The 21,690-nt window shown below is 35.9% G+C and overlaps 2 protein-coding genes across 17 annotated transcripts; both read left to right on the plus strand.

Annotated features, from left to right (window-relative positions):
• The first annotated feature begins 3,551 nt into the window (after positions 1-3,551).
• Positions 3,552-11,050, plus strand: LOC18426116 (putative protein arginine N-methyltransferase 3). Of its 2 annotated transcripts, none has more exons than XR_016049588.1 (7): positions 3,552-4,027; positions 5,308-5,817; positions 7,233-7,330; positions 8,084-8,151; positions 8,855-9,097; positions 9,285-9,452; positions 9,951-11,050. XR_016049588.1 is itself a non-coding variant. In XM_006832782.4 (7 exons), exons 1-7 carry the CDS (start codon positions 3,755-3,757, stop codon positions 10,413-10,415), a joined length of 1,836 nt encoding a protein of 611 aa, XP_006832845.2. In that variant the 5' UTR covers positions 3,552-3,754; the 3' UTR covers positions 10,416-11,050. The 2 variants fall into 2 exon arrangements, 1 of the variants encoding a protein (XP_006832845.2); XM_006832782.4 differs by having other exon boundaries at positions 8,073-8,151.
• Positions 11,051-12,857: 1,807 nt separating this feature from the next.
• On the plus strand, positions 12,858-20,316 carry LOC18426117 (Translin family protein). Of its 15 annotated transcripts, none has more exons than XM_020662328.2 (8): positions 12,858-13,157; positions 13,478-13,587; positions 17,487-17,566; positions 18,165-18,306; positions 18,440-18,589; positions 18,862-19,063; positions 19,748-19,858; positions 19,958-20,316. In XM_020662328.2, the coding sequence occupies exons 1-7, from the start codon at positions 12,989-12,991 to the stop codon at positions 19,846-19,848; spliced, it is 954 nt and encodes a 317-aa protein (XP_020517987.1). In that variant the 5' UTR covers positions 12,858-12,988; the 3' UTR covers positions 19,849-19,858; positions 19,958-20,316. The 15 variants fall into 15 exon arrangements, with proteins under 15 accessions (XP_020517987.1, XP_020517986.1, XP_088714723.1 ...); XM_020662327.2 differs by having other exon boundaries at positions 19,966-20,316; XM_088858597.1 differs by having other exon boundaries at positions 13,481-13,587; positions 17,487-17,570; positions 19,966-20,316.
• The last annotated feature ends 1,374 nt before the right edge of the window (positions 20,317-21,690 follow it).

The raw sequence follows: 21,690 nt of genomic DNA on the forward strand, positions 1-21,690 counted from the left end.
ACTAAAAGGAAATTACATCATTAGAAAAAGAAAAATAAGCAAGTAAAACACCGCCTTGGCTACTGCATCAGTAACATCATTGGCCTCGCGATAAACATAGGAGAAAGAAATAGATAAGGATGTGGAAGCATTCATAATCTTCAACCATAAGGACCATTGTTCTCAATGTACCTTCTGCTCATTTCTGCACCAACTAATAACATTCAATGAGTCACCTTCAACCAGGCAAGTAGTACCCAAGTTCCGTTCGCTCATTTTTACGAAATTCATTGTTGCCAAACCAATAAGTCCTACATAGGATAAGACAATATTCCCATAACAGTCACGAATAACACCCTTTATGTCAGCTAGACCAAGATTCCCCATAAAGCTCCCATAAAAATTGATATTAAGAATATCTTGAAATTGAAAGAGCACTTATGGCATACTTCAATCAAAGCACATTATAATGGGTACATGTACATGTCCAAGTTTTGGACCTGGTTGCCAAGTCCAAATGACTTTGACCTTACCCCGGTTCGGGTCCGGATCTTGCTCGGACTTCCTATTGGGTGGGGTTGGGTCAGGTAGGGGTCGACCCAAACCGATATATATATAAGTTATATAAAAATATATATTTACAATACAAAAATTAATTTTATTATTTTATTTAATTTCTGGAACCTGGGTCTGGTCCGGACCAACGACTTGAACCTGGATCAGTTCCCAAGTCACTTGGACCCAAATTGGATCAGGGTCCATGGGGGACCTTGTAAAGTTGGGTCCATGTCCAAGCCAACCGAGCTAACCCGTCCCAACCCGTTGACAGCCCTACAAAACACCTACCTAAGAGGACATGCTGAGCTGAAATTTTGGAATTCATTGCTCCGAGACTTCCATATAAGTCTTTTCAAGAGAAGATTGTTATTTTGATTTCTTAAACACTTAGAAATGATCAATCGACAGTTGGACAAAGCAAACTCCAATACATGTATTTTTAAGAGAAAAAAAATTATTTTGAATTCTTAAACACTTAAATATTACCCCTCAAAATTTGGAAGATTTGTTCAACAATGAAATGTTAACTTTGTTTTAGTTGTAAATGGGACATGAGTTTGTTGTCTTCACCGAGAAGAAAGGTGAAATGTCCCCTCAGTGAGAACCAGGAACAGTCTTAGCGCTTTTCATCTTACAAAGGGACTTTGTAATATGATTATTGCAGACACTTGAAATTTAATTGGTTTATCCTATTGCCCATAAATTTCCTAAACTCTGCAATATTGTATGGGGAATTGAATAAGCTTTTCAGCAGTCAAAATCCAACCTCAATGTAACACATCATTGAAAAGTGACAACCATTTTACTGGACACTATACAAGAATGATGAACCAGTGTTATCAATATAAGACAGGTGCTCAAACCGGCGAGGGGATTTGTCTACTTAAAACCGGCCCAATTAGAGGTCTAGGATGTAATGTTGCAAATTGTCAAGCACTAACTAATTAAGCTCAGGTTCTTTACCTCATTAATGTTAGAAGTTTTATTTTATAATTTTTATGTCACTCATATACTCCCAAAAAGTTAGTCAAAAAAAATCTATGCTCCCTTAAGAGTATATTGTTATTACTTTCTCTAGTAAAACCTAATCTAGGAATAATTTTAAGGTTCCAAATTTTGGGGATGGAAGCTCTTCAAACCATTGGCTAGGGTTGACAATGAATTTTTCCAAATTGGGCTCTTTATGAACTTGAAAAACAATAATGTATCAAGATTGAACAAAGACCGTCCTCTTTAAAAGCATATAAGTAAGTGTTAAAAAACTCAAAACTCAAATTATTCCTTTTTGAAAACACGTGGTTGTCGAATTCTGGACTGAAAAAAATTATCCCAAATAAGTATTCTAAGTTTCTAACTGAAGGAGCAGGTGTACAATAGTATATATACTTAAAAAATTATATTATAAAATATCGAAATTCCCATTGTTCAATGTTGACAACCTTGCAAGGAGCACTTTAGCAATCACCCAAGAGGCCCCAGTCAAATAATGAAGTATAAATTACGATTAAATGTACTAAAATGTCCCTATTTGTTCATGGTTCCCAACAGTGAATATGATATTTTTGTTAAGATATTGTTTGAACAAACACAAAATGTCTTATTATTTCAATGAGATATGTTGTAGGATATCCTTTGAGCACATACTCGAAATACTCGAGTTGAATAAAAAATAAAAGGTTAAACTGAACATCAATTTGAATTATTTGATCCCCTATGATTTTTCAAAGGATTATGTGTTTTTAAACCCATTTTTCATTTATTTTGTTTTTTCAAAAATAATCACTCTAGTACCTGGACAAATATTTTTTTTTGCATTTGTGTTTATAAAGGAAAATTTTTATATAAGGTTGATACCTTAAGATATAGAATTAATGTGTTCCTCTAAAATATTTCGAAAAAAGTTGTTTTGATATTGGAAAAACATCTAAATGATCATATTGACATTGAGATGTGCAAATATCGAGAAAAAACACATTTCAAATATTAAAAATAGTACATCTTGCAACACATAATCTGGAATATCTATTTTTAATATTTGTATGCTTTTATAAATCTGCTTGATTTGAGCCATTTTTTAAGTTTAAAATTTTATAATTAAAAAAAAAAGGAAGATCTTCACATGATTCTAATAATTTTGTACACCTTGCGTCTCTTGATAAAGTTTGGGCGTACATCCTAATTTGATTGTTTAAAGTTGCAACCTTATACAAATTATACCTGTTTATAAAAGGGGATTGTATACAATGAAACTATTTATTTTTAGTACAACTAAGTCACAATTACTTGTGGGGTACGGTTTGTATAGAGCCGAGGCTCTAAACAATAAAAGTAGGGTGTACCTTCAAATAGTATCGAGAAATATGGTTTCAATGCTAGAAATTTTTGTGATAGGCTGAAAATATATTTTCATATCTAATTATAAAATTTAAAGCTTCAAAAATAGTGTAGATCGAGCATATCTATGAAAACTTTAAAATCTTGAAAGTTGACGGTAAAAAAATATAATACAACATGCATTATTTCTAAAACTTAAAATCCATTTTTTTTGTATGTTTATGCATCTTGATATCAAAATGATCGATTTGAAGATGTTTGGGCATCAAAACAACCTCTTTTAGTGAAATTTTTGAGATGGGCTCTAATTTGATTGTTAGAGCCTTGGCTCTATATAAACTTTTTCTTAACTTTTGAACAATTGAGCTGGGTGATGGAATAAATATAGCCGCCCAATTTTACATCTAACCGTCAAGATTACATGTGATTACTTGTACCGAAAATAAATATTCTTATTATATACTTTTCCTTATAAAAAAGAAAAGCAATTTTTGTCGTTAGACGCGCATTTTGGCATTTGGATATCTCCTGCGTTATCGCGGTCAAAGGAGCCGCGACAACCCTAGGACGCGAATCGGAACCGTTGATTAGAGGGTTTATCCGCAGTTTCCATACACAACCTCGCACGATAGTCCAAACTTCACACACGATCTCGCACGATACTCCAAGCTTCTTCTCAAGTTGGGAAGAAGATTTTAGGGTTTAAGCGTTCTGCACTTATGGGTTTCAGGGTTTCAAGGTTTCAGGGAATTCCGGCTTAAGGTTAAAGGTTTCAGATAATTGGGGTACATGTGCTTTGAGCTTCTAGGGCGTCTAGGTTTCAGGGAATCAGGGTTTCAATTAACTGTTCAGGGTTTTTAGGGTTTTGTTAGCTCTGAATCTAATGGCAAGGCCTGTTAAAGAAGAGGAGGAAGAATCTGAAGATGAAGAAATAGAAGAAGAAGAGCAAGCAGATGGTTGGAATGACTGGGAAGCTGGGGATGAAGATTCTGAAGCAGAATTCCTGTGCTTATTTTGTGACACTAAGTGGAATTCCAGAGAAGAACTATTCAATCACTGTGTCTCTGATCATGCATTTGATTTCGAAGGAATCAGGAAGTCCATGGGTTTAGGTTTTTATGGCTCCTTCAAGCTCATCAATTACATTCGCTTTAAGGTCACAATTGTGTAGAAGCTAGATAGATAGATAGGTTCATGCACACATGCATATATAAACAGAGGCAAAAATACACATCATGCTTATTAACATACATACACACATGCACAAATATGGAGGCGCACATGAATAAATTCATATGCTCGTAAAAAAAAAGGAAAAAAAAAAGAAAGAAAGAAAATTGGACCAGTGTTGAAAAACTTGCGGGGCTGAGTCGACCAGGATTGGGGCCAGGCGTTTCCAGGTAGAAAATCCATGGATTTGCTTGATTCCAGGTAGAAAGATGAAAATTATCTTTCCAGGTTTAAATTTTTCTTATCAAAACTTTCGGAGCCCAATTTGGAACCGCCCCAGATTGACCCCGAAGACTTTGGCTCAAGCATCTGGCGAGTCGGAGCAACTTTTAAACCTGGTTTGGACATCATGGTGGAAATTAAATTCAATGTGGTACATACGCCCAGTGGATGATCTTATGCACATAATGCGTATTTTTGGTGTGTTAAAATCCCTAGTCGGACTGCATTGGGAGCCAGGCGATTCTGCCCCAAAATGCCTGGAATTGCCCAATTTATCCATATTTTTTCATGAACTTCTAATTTTTTGCTTGTAAAATTCCCTGTTTGACGAGGACTCCATGAGCCTCTGGCTCAGACCTGGCAAGTCGGAGAGTAGGAATTCTTAAAATGCTGCGTATGACATTTTGTTTACATGATTTATAAATGATTATGAAGACATAGTGCCCATAAGCGCATAGTCACATTCACATGCCATAACTTCTTTCTTATATCCTGCAAGGGATAAACTTTTTTCTTTTTATTTGGTGATTTCAATTGTATGTGTGTAGGCATGTATGTGCTTATGTACGTATTTTTTTCTTTTTATTTGGTGATTTCAATTGTATGTGTGTAGGCATGTATGTGCTTATGTATGTATTTTTTGCAAGATATATGTATTTTTAGTTGTTGTAGTTATAAAAACTTTCTGAGTTGGTTGATTTCAATGAAGATGAAGGGATGGTACTCATATGCACATCTCTTTATGTATATATTTGCACTTACAAACCCTCTAGCCAATGTGTCAACTTGAAGAAAGATCTACGGAATATATCATGAAGATAGTTCTTATATATATTACATTTCCTTTGTCTTTTTTTTTTATTTTTCTGGAAGATTTTTGTAGTATGATTTATCACTTTATTTGTTTCATGTGTGTATGCCACTCGTATTATTAAATACTCAAAATATCTGCTCTGTGCTATTTTCCTATTTCCAATTTATTAGGTGGCATCAAACAAATGCTGGAGATGTGGACTTGGCCTGCAATCAAAGGAATCTCTTTTGAATCATTTACATGAAGTGGAGAGTTTCAATTATGATTGTTCAGCACCTTGGGGGGATGATAAATATCTCCAACCTTTCTTGCAAGATGATGCCCTATTGCATAGTTTTGGTGGTGATGATGATGATGATGATTTTTATGATGCAACCTTCTTGCCCGATGAAAGAGATCCAATGGTTGAGGTGGTCAATGTTGATGAAGCTCTTATGAAAAGTGTGATAGATGAGGAAGACATTTTGGATATTGTTGCTACTGAAACTGGTGTTCAAAATGAAATTATCAAAGGCATGGATGTGCGTCAAAGTTCTCAAGTGCCATCCAAGAAATCGAAGGACAAAAGCTTGAAAGTTTCTTTTGCAAATGTCATGGCAAGGGAAATTAAGAATGTTAATGAGAGTTACTTTGGGTCATACAGTTCTTTCAGCATACATAAAGAGATGATTAGTGATAAGGTACTTACCTATCCTTTGTTGGATTCAGTGAACCGTTTCTCTCTTTTCTTTCTCCTGGCTAGTAATGTTCCAGGAACCTCATTGAAAGAACACATGGGACATATAGTGGAAAAGGATTTATTTTTGTAGTAGTTAGAAAGAAAAATTCAATCAGGTTCAAACTCAGAGAGTGCTAGAGTTTTTCAAACTGTCATACTCATGTTTCCCATCCTTTTATTATCTGGTTTTGTCAGTCATTTGTGCACTGGTCTTCCCATTCTATGTTACATTACCTTGGATATCCAATTTATCCATGTTATTCTTCATGGATTTGTTCCATTCCTTTTAAACCATCTGATAACATGAAGAGAATCACTCTTCCCTTCCATTTGGTAAGCGAAGTTTTCCCTATACAACTCAAGACCCTACCATATTCTACTAGAACACCTGCTTTTCCAAAGGATTTATCCACCAATATTTGAAATTCTTCTAAAATCCAATCTCTTGTCTCAATCTTCTCTCTCTTGTTGTAATCATCAACATCATCCTCATCACCAATTGGAGTTGTATGTTAGATGAGGTTATTTGATGCAGCCTAGCTTCTGGTGTTGTCTCCTGTTCATTGAGAAAAATGGTTTAGAAAGTTGCTTTTCATTGCACAAAAAGTTGTTTTCCTGACCTGATAAGAATTGTCCCTTCCAAACATCCTCCACCTCTGCCCCATGTGTCATTGATGTTAACCTTCCAATCATGGTGGAATATCATAGGTTTTCCTTTACATTACAACCCTAGACTCATTCAAACTCCATTGCGATCTCCATTTATACATTTACTCCATAAAATTTGGATATCAAAAATTCATTTTTAGAATCAGTCACTTAATGGTATCTAGGCGATCCTAGATTCTCCACCTTTTCTTTTTATGCCTCCATAAACTTGGGATGTTGTTAATGTGTTGCTGATGTGCTGTCCTTTTGTGTCCTCTTAAATTTTTCCGTTTTCTTATTGGCCATTCTCAAAATCCTAAAACTCCTAATTGACCCAAGGCCCAAAAAATGAGATCGATTATTAATTTCCTACTCATTGTTTCATCTATCAAGAATAAAAATATCTACGCAGGTTTCTTCAGTCAAAGGTGAAAAGGTAGGTGGACAAATGCTTCACTTTGTCTTAGGCCAAGGGAGCTACTAAAATAGTCATATGTAGGTAAATTAGCGAGTATTGAGACTGATGGCTTCAAAGTACAAGCTTCCATCAGAGGAATGGAAGACCTTTGAAACGTCAAAAGTAAAGAAATAAAGAAAGAGGATAGGAGCATTCATTGTATGACTTAGAAGTTAATTAAGAAACTAACTTTTTGAAATTAATTAAGAAACTAATTTTTTGGCATTCTCATGTCTGATTATTATAAATCTTATACATAAATTTGTTTGCAGGTAAGAATGGATGCATACAGGGGAGCTATTCTTGGTAACCCTACCCTCATGAACCAGGCAACTGTCATGGATGTTGGTTGTGGCACTGGGATTTTAAGGTGTGCTTGCATATTGCTCTTGTATTTCTTTTATTCAATGGTTTCTGATGCCTTTTGTGTTTTTTCTGTATTGCGGAGGTTTTTATTGCAGTTTTCTGACATCAATTATACTTTTATTCAAATGTCCCAAATCAAGTTTCAAATACATGAAGCTGAGCATGCTTGACCATTCTGTTGCTATACCTTCCAAGATTATTACATCTTAGGAAGCTCTCTTAAGCTGAGTGTGTCGGTAATCCTACATCTTCTAATTTGGGGATACTCAAAGCCATTGCCAACAAATAAATTTGCAAGTCAGGTTGAATATTTAAAGCAACATCTAATTGGTGCTAGTAAATTGCATATGCTTTCTGTATCCTTGAGGATTGTTTGGTTAGTTGGAATACAAGCAAAATGGGAAGGGCAGTGGTAGTGTCAGAATGTGAAAATTAGCGGGTAGGTGAGCTGCATTATTTAATGAAAGGAAAATATTTGTTGATTGTATCTATCAACTTACGAAATAAGGTCTAGACATTCTCCCAAGGGCAATTCATCCAACACCTGGGTGCCAGCGTCTGATTCCAAATGTATTGCATTGTCATCTTTATTTGTGTGCGCACAAGTGTATACATGCGCACCTATTGACAGCTCTCTTTTTGTTCATCAGATTGTTGTTTTTTATTGGATGAAGTAGAATTGTGGACATGGTTTCACTCATACTCCTTTTCTTCTGCTTCTCTTTTTCTTACCTACAAATTTATAGTCTATTTGCAGCTCAAGCAGGGGCTTCCAGGGTGTTTGCTATTGAGGCAAGTGAAAAAATGGCTTCTGTAGCTAAGCGGGTAAGATATTCAAGCCTTCAATATTATCCCTAAATATATTTGTTGGGATTTTACTGGAAATCCCACAGATTTGATGTCAACTGATTTCCTCTTGCCATGGAAACATGTTCAGATTCTCCCTTCTGAATTGCATCAATTCTCTCATTAACTAAAGCTGCACTTTACCTTGGGTTGTTTAGTCCCTTTATTGTTTCAGCACCTCTGGGGCACGTGTGCATGCATGTATGTGTGGACAGTGTGTGCATGCGCGCTTGCATTCCCGCGTGCATGCACCTCTGCATGTGGGTGGAAATCCTTCCATTAGCATCTGTGGATATTGGTTCTTTCTAGCTAATCATATCAGTTTCTTTAAGTGTTACCTCAAACTATTCAAATAATATTTATAAATGGGTACAAAGTATCTTGTGTGAACGTTTCTTGATATTTTTAGAAGGCATGACTAAATTACTCATGGCTACATATGATTTATCAAGATTAACTTTACATTCCACTTCCAGTACTCTATTCATTTAAATACCTAGAAGGCCAGAACAAGGGTGTTGATAATAGCTTGGTTTTTATCTATTGTTGGTTGTTGTCAGAAAGGAAATCCAACAATTTTTTAAATGCTAGGGAACCATGGGTGGCATTGTAAAAGACCCCTGACCTCTGTTACCTGCAATGTCATTTTCTATATCCTGACGTCTTTTAAATTATTTGGCAGATTGCCAAAGATAATGGCCTTCTAAAGCAGAATGGAGAACCAGCTGGAGCAATCGATGTGGTGCATGGCATGGTTGAAGAACTAGACAAACGAATAGAGATTCCACCACATAGTGTAGACGTGTTATTGAGTGAGTGGATGGGGTATTGCCTATTATATGAATCGATGCTCAGCTCAGTTCTTTATGCACGAGATCTCTGGTTAAAACCTGGTGGTGCAATTCTCCCCGACATGGCAACCATTGTGAGTTTCTCTAGTTTTCTCTCTGTCGATTGCTATCTTTCAGTAATTTTTCTAATTGTTACTTTTTAGCTCTTATGATTATTATTGCCACTAGCTAATGTCAGGTTTAGAGTGGGTATGTTTACATATCGATGCTAAAGTTGAGCATTGTCATTTAGCTGAACCTGTTATCTCTATGTGGTTTTAGTTTGTGGCTGGTTTCGGGAGAGGTGGGACTAGCTTTCCCTTTTGGGAAGATGTATATGGGTTTGATATGTCTTGCATCGGCAAGGAGGTCACTGAAGATGCTGCTCAGCTTCCAATTGTGGACATAGTAGACAGCCAGACCTTAGTGACTGACCCTTGTGTTCTTCATGTAAGTTGATATTGAATATTTCATTTATTTTTTGTGGTTGCGGTGCACACATACAAATAATGCATGGTTTGATTCTTGAAACCTTGTTTATCTTCTGTAACTAAAGTTAGAGCAAATACCATAAGAGTTTTTATTGTAGAAATTCACTATTTAGAATCGTGCTTGTTTTGTCTCAAAGTTTCTGAGCTTAAACTCTGATTGTTCTCTGCATGAATACTTCTCATAAAACCTTGAAATATCGATGCCCCCACATATGGTTACCTACTGAAAAGTGAAAAAGAAAATGATTATCCTTTGCTTGACACTGTTTTTATCTAAGCTTTTATTTTAATCTAACTCATAAGAAATGCCAATACAATCAAAGGTGCCTTCTTTCTCAGGACTTGAGAATTGTACATTTACTTGGGTTTATATACTCAACGTGAACTCTAAATTCCACATTACTTGATTTTCTAGTGTTATATCTTGCTTCTGATTCAATAAATGTGCATCTCGCAGATTTTCGACCTGGTGACCATGAGACGAGAGGATATGGACTTCACTGCAAACTTTGAACTAACACCCAAGTCTCAAAACAGTCCATCAAGCTCTCCCAATATGGCAATTTGGTGCTACGGAGTCGTGCTATGGTTTGATACTGGCTTCACCAGCCGCTTCTGCAAAGAAACGCCCACCATTCTATCAACCTCTCCTTTTGGCCCTAAAACACATTGGTCTCAAATTCTTCTCACATTCAAAGAACCCATTGCCCTTTTGTCGGAAAACTCGCTGCAAAATTCTGGGACTGCCAGAAAATCTGGCCTGAAAATCGGTACCGATGTGGACCCTGCTGTGAAGATCATGGGTCGCATCAGCATTGCTAGGGCTTCTCGGCATAGAAGTATTGATGCTTCAATGGAAATCACAGGTGTTGGCCATGATGGTGGTACCCAGACATTTCCTGTTCAGATCTTTAACATGTGATGATGGGGTTGTAGATCAACAGTTTGGGATTTTCCAGGTCATTGGGATCTTGTTTTGGGAGGTGTTGGATCGAGGGATGCGATCATAAAAGGTGGAAGGTGATGATGGTAACAGAGGAATGTTTGTGATGATGGGTTTGTTGGCTAGTTTTTCTTCCCCTTGTTTTGTTCCCTGGAAATTTGAGCAGTTTAATTTTGTTTTGTCATTTTAGCAGCAGGCATTTTTTTTTTTTGAAAAGAACGGTTACAGGCATCTAGTGGTGGTTTGGTTCTCATTTTGATTTTATGACTTGTGGGATTTCATTATGGGGTTTATATGCAAGGAGTGCAGTTAAGGGATTTGTAAGAATAAAACAAATCATCGACCTAGCCATTGGAAGCCAACCAGAGATGTCTGGTGTGTGTCGTTTCTCGAGCAATCCCAGCCATCTATTGCCGACATCCATGGCCGTGGGTAGTCTCTTTGCTCTGCTTCTTATGTTCTTGCCCCTCGTACTTGATAATTAAGGGGAGCTCAACATCTTTGATAGACACTGTTTTGTTGAACTACAAAGTAAGTCTTATGGTATCTTGGGATATGTTTAAACGCTGGGAATAGACATTACGTTGCGGTAATTGTTAAATGGTAGTTTTGTATATTTGTATGTTAACAATGGGAATAGAGGGTGAGATGTCACGTTGAGGCATCCATTTAACTAACCAACGATGTCCCAATCCCTTTTCCGAAAATAGGCCATTTCATCATGCAAATTCTCAATACTTGACAAGTACACCTGAAATAGTATTATAGTATTTACATATGGAAAATTGATTATGCCGACTGCTTTTCTATAATTAGCGGTTTAGAGGTATAAAGCATCCATCATCTTAAAGGTGGATGCAAATAAGTGGTTGATTTTAAAATAAATGTAACTAACGATCCAAATATTTTCTTAAATAATTATTATTTCTAGTTTTCAATTTTTTTTTTTTTTTTTTTAATGGTCTCTATGTTCGAGATTATATATTCTTTAAAAATTAAGATCAAATTATATTTCAAAATATATTTCTTGTCAAGCTCGTATTTCTACAATATGCGGGCTGGTTGTATAGAAATCGTGTGTTGTACATATTGTGCATGTCATGTTTATCAGAATAGAATGACGGATTAGGATTCGTGTAGTTGACTGTAATTAGTTGGGAAAAGATTTTAATAATGATGTTGTCATGTTTCTCAGAGCAAAAAAAACACTCCAATGTACCGATAATGTACCGACAACAACTCGTAGAGGTATCACAATAGAAGGGGATTCTATGAATGCAATAAAATGATGTAAAAGAGAACAACACCCATCATATAACTTACACCACTAAGGAACATAATCCAAGACTTTAAGGGGCGAGGTTTGAATAAAATGTTCACCTCATAATAGTATACTATATAAGTAAGGCATACTTAAAATTTTTCGGAAGATGTAGTTCTAGTGTTGGGAAGCTTATGATAACTTGAAAATCCATGTTCAACCTAATTATGAAATTTCAAATTTCAAAAACAACAATGCAGCTCAGGTAGAGATATAAACACTTGAAGTCTTGAAAATAGACAGTCGCTATAACTTGCTATAAGATGCATTATTTTTAATATTTGAAATTTTTTTTTTTGTTATATCTATACATCTCAAGGTCGAAATGATCCATTGGAAGGTTTTCTAACTTTAGAATGCTATTTTCTACTGAAATTTTGATAAGAACGTTTCTTATGTGGAGAGAATAATGAGGAAGTTCGATATGTGAGCCAAGTAAGGTGTTAATAGTCACTTTTCTAAATATATAAATTTATGAAAATGTTAAATAAAATAAGGCCAAGGCTTTATTAAAAGAAAGTAAAACCTCGCCTCAAAATCAATAGAAAATTATAGTTTCAGCATCATAAGACCTTTGAATCGATTATCTCGACCTTGATCATTATGGTTGTGAAAAAAATTAAGGTTTCAATCCCTTAAAATAGCATGTATTGACACATTATCTAAACCGTCCATTTCCAAATTTTTTTTGAGTTACAAATTTCATTTCGAGATTGTATATTATGATACCATTTTTCTCTTTTGTTTTTGGTATTAGGAGGTCACAATTGGTACTAACCATTAAATGTTAAAATTGGATGGCTTGAGATCTATCACAAAGTTTGAAAATTTTATTTTTGAAGAGTGGGTCTTGTCAATGACACATTTACAATCATCCATTTTGAAATTTGATGGACAAGAGTCACGGTGACCTCCTCGTATCTTAAAAGTAAATGGTCTCTTTAGTAGAAACGTATTTTTGAGCCATTTTAGAGATTTTCCATTCCAAAAATATTTTGCATAGATAGTGTTGATATAAACTATTAGAATATGGGCATCAATATTAGTCGGATTAGGCAGCAGGTGTTTTAAAGAAGCGAGAAGAAGTGTGACAAATGACAGAGATTGATGCTGTGTCGGACCTCCTTCGTCTTCCGCTTGCTACCAATGGCAGCGAAGCTCCCTCATGTCTATCAACGTTTGTTCCCTCTCTTTCTCTCTCTTCCCATAAATGCACCTCTCTCTCTCATGAATGCCTTTGGCTATGCATTTCACTCTTAATCGCTTTGCTGCTCTCTCTCTCTCTGCATTTCATTCTTGTTCTTTCCTTCTCTCTCTCTTCACCATTTGCATTTCGTTGTGCATATCACACAATCTCTTTTCTGTTTCCCTCTTACCTCATCAACTTATTTCCTTGTGCAGTTCTCTCTCTCTCTCTCTCTCTTATCTTATTTATGCTCGTTCTATGTACTTATCGTTTTCCATTTCTATCAAATTCTCTTCTCTTTTCTTGTTCATATTATTTATGCATTTCCTCATACATTTTGCTATCGTAATTTACTTTTTTTTAAAGTCATTCATCTTTCTTAATTTCCCTGCTACTCTCTCTATCTCTCTCATGGATATTGTTGTCAATTTCTCTCTATTTATGTTTGCACTAATTTTTCTCTCTCTATAATGTGATTTCTGCATTTAGTTTTTCGTTTTTTCTCTCACTTGATCCCTCTTCTGTGAGTGGCAGCAGTTGCGGAGATCTCTCCACAGATACAGAGCAAGAAACAGAGAAAGATGAGCACTGTGTCTGCCATGCCCGAAGCATTTGAGAAGTACACTGATTACCTCAACCAATTGGTAACCTAATGTCCCACACATTCACTTAGTTTTTGCTCTTTTTATGGCTAATCGAATGCAATTCAATGATTCAATGGAAACCCCAAAATATAGCACAAAACTTGTAACAAATGTTGTGTAATTCAGCGTTTCATTATTGTCAGTCAGGTTATTTTATCTTGGAAATGCAAATGCCAACCTTTTTGCAGTAGAGACGGTTTTCTTTTTTTGGCGTGAGTATCACTAGATAGACACAATTCCTCCATTGCTATTATCATCTTTCATTCATTGAACTTTTATTGTTTCATTGCTCATTCCTCCATGGATGTCCTCATATTTTCTTTATTGGACTTCTTAGAAGAATATAAAATTGCTAAAGAAAAAAGCTAAATAAATAGTAAAGCTAAACTTAAGGCATATAATAATTTATACGGTAAACTAGGAACAAGAAAATGTGAAAAAGATATCTTCAAATTAGCAAAACCAAGAGAAAAAAAGCGTAGCGATAACTGCAGTAAGAGTGAGGATCAAGAGGTCTTGGTGAAGGATGAAGATGTTAATGAAAGGTGGACATTTTATTTTAAAAAATTACTGAATGGCGACCACAATGGGAACATAGCGATTGAAGAAACCGTTGGTATAAATGAGGGTGGAGGTCATAGATACATTCGTAGGATTAGGATATCGGAAGTGAAAGAAGCTTTAAAAAGGATGAAGATAGGAAATAATTTAGGACTAGATAGTATCCCGATAGAGGTTTGGAAGTGCATGGGAGAAATTGGCATTGATTGGCTGACCAAGCTGTTCAACAAGGTGTTGAGAACAAAGAAAATGCCAGACGAATGGAAGAAAAGTACTGTAGTACCTATTTACAAGAACAAAGGAGATATGCATAATTGTGCGAACTATTGAGGGATCAAACTTATGAGCCACACTATGAAACTTTCGAGGAGAGTGATTGAGCAACGACTAAAGCATGAAACAAGTGTATCAGAAAAGCAATTCGGTTTTATGCCGGGGAGGTCAAGAACCGAGGCTATTTTCTGACATAGGCAACTGATTGAGAAGTTTAGGGCGAAGGGAAAGACCTCCACATAGTCCTTACTGATTTAGAGAAAGCTTAAGATAGAGTATCTTGAGATTTGATTTGATAGGTGTTGAAAAAGAAATGAGTCTCCAGGCACTACAGTAACTTGGTGAGAGATATGTACAGTGGCACGCTAACTAGTGTATGAACAACTAGTGGAGAGACGAGTGAGTTTTCAGTGACAATAGGCCTACATCATAGGTCATGATTGAGCCCATCCCTATTTGTCTTAGTTATGGACGACTTAACTAGGCACTTGCAAGATGAGGTATTGTGGTGCATGTTGTTCGCAGATGACATAGTTTTAATTGATGAGGCCCGAAATAGTGTCAACACAAAGTTGAACTTTGGAGGGATGCTCTAGAATATAAATGTTTTAAAATTAGCCAGAATAGATAGAGTATATGGAATGCAAGTTCAATAATAATAGGGTAGAGACAAGGAAGTAGTTAAGATTGATGGTTAACAAATACTAAAAAGAGCGCACTTTCAATATCTTGGGTTGATAATCCAATAAAATGGAGAGATTGAGGAAGATGTCGCACATAGAATTAGAGTTGGGTGAGCGAAGTGGAGAAATACAACCGGAATTCTATGTGATCGCCGCATACTAATGAAGCTGAAGGGCAAATTCTATAAGAAGGCTGTGAGACCAGCTTTGCTCTATGGGACGGAATGTTAGGCAGTTAAAAAACAATATACTCATAGAATGAGTATAGCGTAGATGAGGATGTTGAGATGGATGAGTGGAAAGACAAGAAGTGATAGAATTTGAAATGAATACATTTGAGAAACTTTAGGTGTGACTCCAATAAGCGATAAGATGAGAGAGATAGCAGACTTAGGTGTGCTGGTCATGTGTGGTGCAAACCTAATACAATACTTGTTAGGAGGTGCGAGTTAGTTCAAGTGGAAGACTAAAAAAGGGCAAGGGGTAGGCCCAAAAGACCATGGTTGGAAGTAGTGAGAAAACATATGAGGACCTATGGCCTCACTGAGGATATGACCCTTAATAGAGTAGAATGGTGTACCACAATTCGTGTAGACAACTTCAATTAGTTGGGAAAAGGCTTTGACGATGGTGAGGATGAAATTTACTAAGCTTTTACTGAGAGGGAGGGAGGGTCACAAACTATTTTGGGTTGCTTTAATGGCCAAAGATGTGGCTCTGCACAATTGTTTTATAGCCTCGTATATGATATGGAACCTAAGAGGAGCTTCAAAGGACTGGCTGTTATGTAGGGCTAATATTTTATTTTATTTTTATTTTTGTGGGTTTTAAAGACTGGGAGGGGTTAAGTTGGCTTAGGGTTCAAAAAAAAACCTCAATCTTTGCAACATTGAGTGGGGCTTCAACCTAAACCATTTGATTGTTGAATGAGGTTTCCTAGTTGCTCTGAGCTTGGGTAAGTTTTTGGTATTTGATGGATGGTGGAGATCAGTCTTGATGTTGGACATTCGCACAGGTACAGTTACTCTCTCTATTGTCTTATATTGAGAACGAACTGCAGGTGCTCTATTTGTATACCTCTAGAGTTGAACTAGATGTTGAAGTATTGAACATTGAAGGACTGACTATTATGAAGGGTATTCTTTGAATGGTATTTGGTTTATTGAAGGGGAGTTTCCATGGTCTGTGGTAATTTGGTGGGACAATTGTTGCGTTTCATTGTTAGGGAAGGTTTTGGAAATTAGGGATTTCATTTTTTATTTGTATATTTTAGATTGGTTTAGTAAGGGTGAGGCCTTAAAGTTTCCTTAACCTGTCTCAGGCATAGGTAAAAGAGGTGGGTTGTGTTAAGTAGGCAGTCAATATAAAACTTTGCTACGTCTTATCATAAATCCTAAACCTATGTTATATGCTTATGCTAGGGCGTTCCCCTCAAGCGACGCGCTGCACCACCCGAGTGCAGTAAGAAATAAGCCAGGGTTATCTAGGGAATTCCTTCGAAGTGACACATTCTTACTGAGGGTATGGCCCTTGATAGAGAAAAATGGAGGAACATAATCATGTAGCCGACTCCAAATCATTGGGATGAGGCTTGGATGATGATGATGATGACTTGTATATTGTAGATATTGTTCATGTGCCTAGAGAGGTGAGCACGAAGAGTGATAAATTGGCAAGCATGTGTTTGTCTTGACAACTTGGCTTTATGGGATTGCTTACGATTCTACTTCTCTCAGTAATGGGTATACCATGGTTTTAACTCTCTGTTTATACTATTTATAGAAGCTAACCTTTTTATAAGATCATTTCAATATGAAAAGAAAGGAAAAGGCGTCAGTGACATTGAAGCGATACTTTGGCCTTTCAAATGAATAAGGGTGAGGTTTATATAAGGTGCCTTCCCTATGCTATATTAGTAAGGCACACCTCTTTTGCCTAGATATATAGTTCTGTTGTCGGAAACTTTGTGATGGCTTGAAAATTTATTTTCAACCCTATAGTTAAAATTTTAAAACTCCAAAAAGGTACATGTCGAGTAGATTTATGGACACTTGAAAATATTGAAAATATACGGTTCAAATAACTTGTTATGATATACATTATTTCTAGGACTTAAAATTATTTTTTTCTTCATATCCATACATCTCGAGGTCGAGATTGTCAATTAGAGGGTTTTCTAATGTTGGGACACTCTTCTAGAGGATTTTGAGGTGCATTTTACTTCAATTGTATAATATAAGTACCTTTTATGAACTTTTTCCAATACATAATTATCTATGATTTTGTTTAGATAAGTTTGGAAGCTGAACATTTTTGTAATTAGCTGTAATTTTTGTTTAGATAAGTTAGGAAGCTAATAATTTTTGTGTGGATGGATTGTAGAATGAGAAACGGGAGAGGGTAGTGAAGGCAAGCCGCGATGTGACAATGAACAGCAAAAAAGTAATATTTCAAGTTCATAGGTAGGTATGTTGTCATATCATATATTATTGTGTTACTCTAAAGAAGCCCCTTTATTAGTTTGAGTTTGCCGTATTCTTTTCGATTTTTTTCTCTTTACCATATTCTTTTCCAGTTTTTTCTCTTTGTTTTGACAAAATAAAATTATTCTCAAATGTTGTGCAAGTTACCAAAAAAAAAAAAGGTCAGGAGTTTCCCGGAGTGGAGAATCTAGAACTTTATAAACTTTTATGAAAACTATGTGAAATGAGTTCACTTATTTTCTCTGTCTTTTCTACAAATCTGCTTATTTCAGAATTTTCCCTGTGATTTTTCAAGAATTTCCCTAGGAAAACCAATTTCTTGAAATAATATCTCGTGAGAAATTTCGCCACCAAGGAATTTCCAAGAACTAGATTTGACTATGATTTCTGTTCACAAATTTTCTCCAAAATTGTTTATCAAACTCTCTTTGCATTCTTGATTTTGCATGCACATATTTTCCTGTCATCAAGTTTTAATGAAATTTGGTTGTCAAAGAAGATCACCGAGCTATGCCTTCTATTTTGGCATGCTTTCTCAATATATACTGATGGAGTGCTTAACTTGTTCTTGTAATAGAATAAGTAAACATAACAAGGATGAAGTTTTGGAGAAAGCAGCAAAAGATCTTGAGGCTGTGACTGATGAATACATGTTACGATTAGTAAGAGAATTGCACGGGAGTGATTTTTGGAAGCTTAGAAGAGCTTACTCTCCTGCGGTCAGCTCATATCATTTCTCATGGATGAATTTTGCTGAGAGTATTCTTTTCCTTCGAATTTTTGTTAATTTGAAAAGAGAAAGTCTAATAGATATTAACCTTGTAAGTGAACCTGATGTTTTGTCTAGTTCAGGTCCAGGAGTATGTTGAAGCTGCAACACTATGCGAGTTCTGTAAGACTGGGAACCTCTTGAAACTTGCTGAAATCAATAGGAGTTTGCTAAGGCTTAGTGATCCATCTCTTGAACCGTTGCAAATAAATATCCTTGATTATCTTCTTGGGGTATTGACCTGTTTTCCTCTCTTTCTGTTCCAATTTTCGTGGGTTAGATTTTTGATGAATTGTAGCTGGCATTTGGTCTAGCCAATGAATGAGATAGAAATTTAGAGATGGTTTCTGTTATATAGCATCTTTGGATGGATCACGTCTCTTACACACACATAAACTAACTATAAATTCTCCCTTTCCTCGGTATCTAACTTGAACATAAGTTTGTTTTTTCTTTTCAAGAACAAGTCTCATTTGAAATTCAGTTATCAAATTTTCCTGTTTAGGTTGGGGACTTGACAGGGGAGCTTATGAGGTTAGCCATCGGCCGAATATCGGATGGTGAGCTTGCATACGCAGAGAGAATATGTACATTTGTCCGTGATATATACAGGAAGCTAACTCTTGTAGCCCCTCTTATGGATGACAACTCTGAGATGAAGAAGAAAATGGAAACAATGCTTCAAAGTGTTATGAAGATAGAAAATGGTATCCTTATAATCTTATTCTACAGAGCATTCCTTTTTTATATTTATATATATGGACCCGGTTTCTATACGGCCAAGCCCGCATATGTAGAAATGCGGGCCTATTAATCAATCCATTTTTAAGATGGATTTTTGGACTTAATTTTTAAAGACATGTAATCTCTAACATGGAGATCATGAATATGAAAAAATAAGTAAATTTTAAAAATTAAAATAATAATTCTAGTAAGAAACATTTGGACCGTTAGTTCTCATTGTTTTTAGATGGAACACCTACTTGCATCCATCTTTAAGATAGATGCTTTATACTTTTTAGACAGTATATGTAGTGATGCGGTCCAGCCCGCATGAAACAATTTTCCTATATATATATATATATATATATATATATCTGTAATGGGTATATATATCATTTCCCTTAACCTTGGACCTCAAATGAAGAACTATTGGTCTACTTTTATACGAGGCATAGGATATGTGTGTTTTAAATGCGTGCATACATACTGTATACATTCACCTCTGTGTGCGTGCGTACGCACATCTGTGTGTGTATGCATATGCACGCATGTATATGGAAAAGGCATCTTGGGAGATGGTGCAGGGCCTCCGCCTCCCTCTGATAATTTGCAGATTTGTAATTTATGATTGAATGTACTTGGTTTTCTTTTTGTTGATCTTGGTGCAGCATGCTTCAGTGTTCACGTTAGAGGTTCAGAATTCATACCAATACTTGGATCAAGTGATCCAAATTTCTCCTTCTTGGGGGTCTCAGACATGGACTTGTGATCAAACACAGGTAAAATTCATTGGGTGCTGTCTCCTTGATAAATGCATTTTGGGCCGTATTGTAAATGACAAAAGTAAGTCTTATGGACTGTAACACTGATTCTTTAAGCTTTGCAGGAATAGTGAGCAAAGAAACAGATTTTGGCTGAGGGTGATGGATTGGCTTTGGGTGTTAACGCAAATGGTTTCTACTAGGAAATTTATTTCTTTATAGGGGGGAAATTTTAAGTCGTTGTACTTGTATATCACTTAAATGGATGAGTTATTTTCCCGTTTATGCTCATAAATGAATTAACTAGGAAAGCAGCATCCATTTTCTATGTAATATTGTGCAATGAATTTACATTTGTGCAGAAAAAAAACATGTAAAGGTTGTGTTTTTGCTGCAAGTTAAAAAAACAAGGAGTTGCTCTATACCTTAAATGTAATTCCAACACTAGAAATGCAGCAAATTGACCTTGATAGTCATGAATCTAGTTAAAGAGTGGATTTGAACCCCCAAAAATAGTCCATCCTGGGACATGTTTTCTAGACTATCTAATTCAAGTGTTCACAGATTAGCCAGATCTACATGCTATATTGGTGGGACGGTACAAGGATTTCTAGCACCGGAATTGCATTTCGGAATTGCATTTTCTGGTGGCTTTTGGAGTGCAGCTTTACCAAATATCTTAGAGCGATGGCCTTACAAAATGCACACCCTTCTTGAAGTGCTGAAAAATGCCTTTATTATGTGTATCACTTGCATCATATTCTCTGGTCTAAGAGGCCCTTATGTTAACATAATTCATGGTCCATTCTCTAAAGGGTTTGTGTTCTAGGGAACCTGTGTTATATTGTTCATTATGCTCTAAGTAACATTAAGCATCTATTTGCTTTCTCGACGAAGACTTTTAGTAACATCAGACGATAGATGGCTAATGTTATAGTAACATTTCTTGATCAACTAAGGTAGTTAATGGGCTGGATTCAGGCCGAGCCAGCGTGGCCCAAGCCAGGCCAGAAAAAGTGGGGGGTAGCTTGGGCCAAGCCTGTACCTGTCCTTTATTCATAATAGCATCAGCATAGCCTGGGCCTGAAAGCTGGACCGGCTCCTATAACAATATAGAAGTACCTGAAATATATGCACTTCAAAACATAATAGTGTTCCAGTACTGGCCCGGCCCCCTTAACAGGCCTGGTAACGACCTGAATATGGTTGGGGTGAAATTCTATGCCTTATCCAACGTTTTTCTCTCCACCGTAGAAAACATATGTAGACTTATTTGTATATTAAAAACAAGGAAAAAGTTTATATAAGGATGCAACTTTATAATGTAGAACTACGGATGCACCTCAAAAATTCATCGGAAACGGTAGTTTTAATGTTGAAAAACCCTTTGATTGATCATCTTGACATCGAGATTTATGACCATGAATAATAAAAAGATTTCAAGTCTCAGAAATAATGCATTTTATAACATATTATCTATACCGTCCATTTTCGAGATTTTCATATGTTTATAGATCTTCTTGATTTTAACCGTTTTTTAAATTTGAAATTTTATAATTAGATATAAAATAGATTTTGAGATAATCCTAAAAACATTTTACATCAAAATTATATACCATAATAAAATTTGAAGGTGCACCTTACCTCTACAGCTACATATGCATGTGTATACCAATTGCACATATGCATCTGTATACCAATTGCACCCTAAACACAATGGTAACGTACTTTTTAGAGGTACGAGTTGGTTTACATGTACATATATGTAAACACATATTGTGATGTGGATTGATCTATATCAATCCCTTATCTTGATAAATAGATAGTATGGTAGAAAGCTTCATATAGTT

Source organism: Amborella trichopoda, chromosome 1 (genome assembly GCF_054954075.1).
Source record: "Amborella trichopoda isolate Santa Cruz 75 chromosome 1, AtrichopodaSantaCruz75HAP2 v2.0, whole genome shotgun sequence".
NCBI lineage: Eukaryota > Viridiplantae > Streptophyta > Magnoliopsida > Amborellales > Amborellaceae > Amborella > Amborella trichopoda.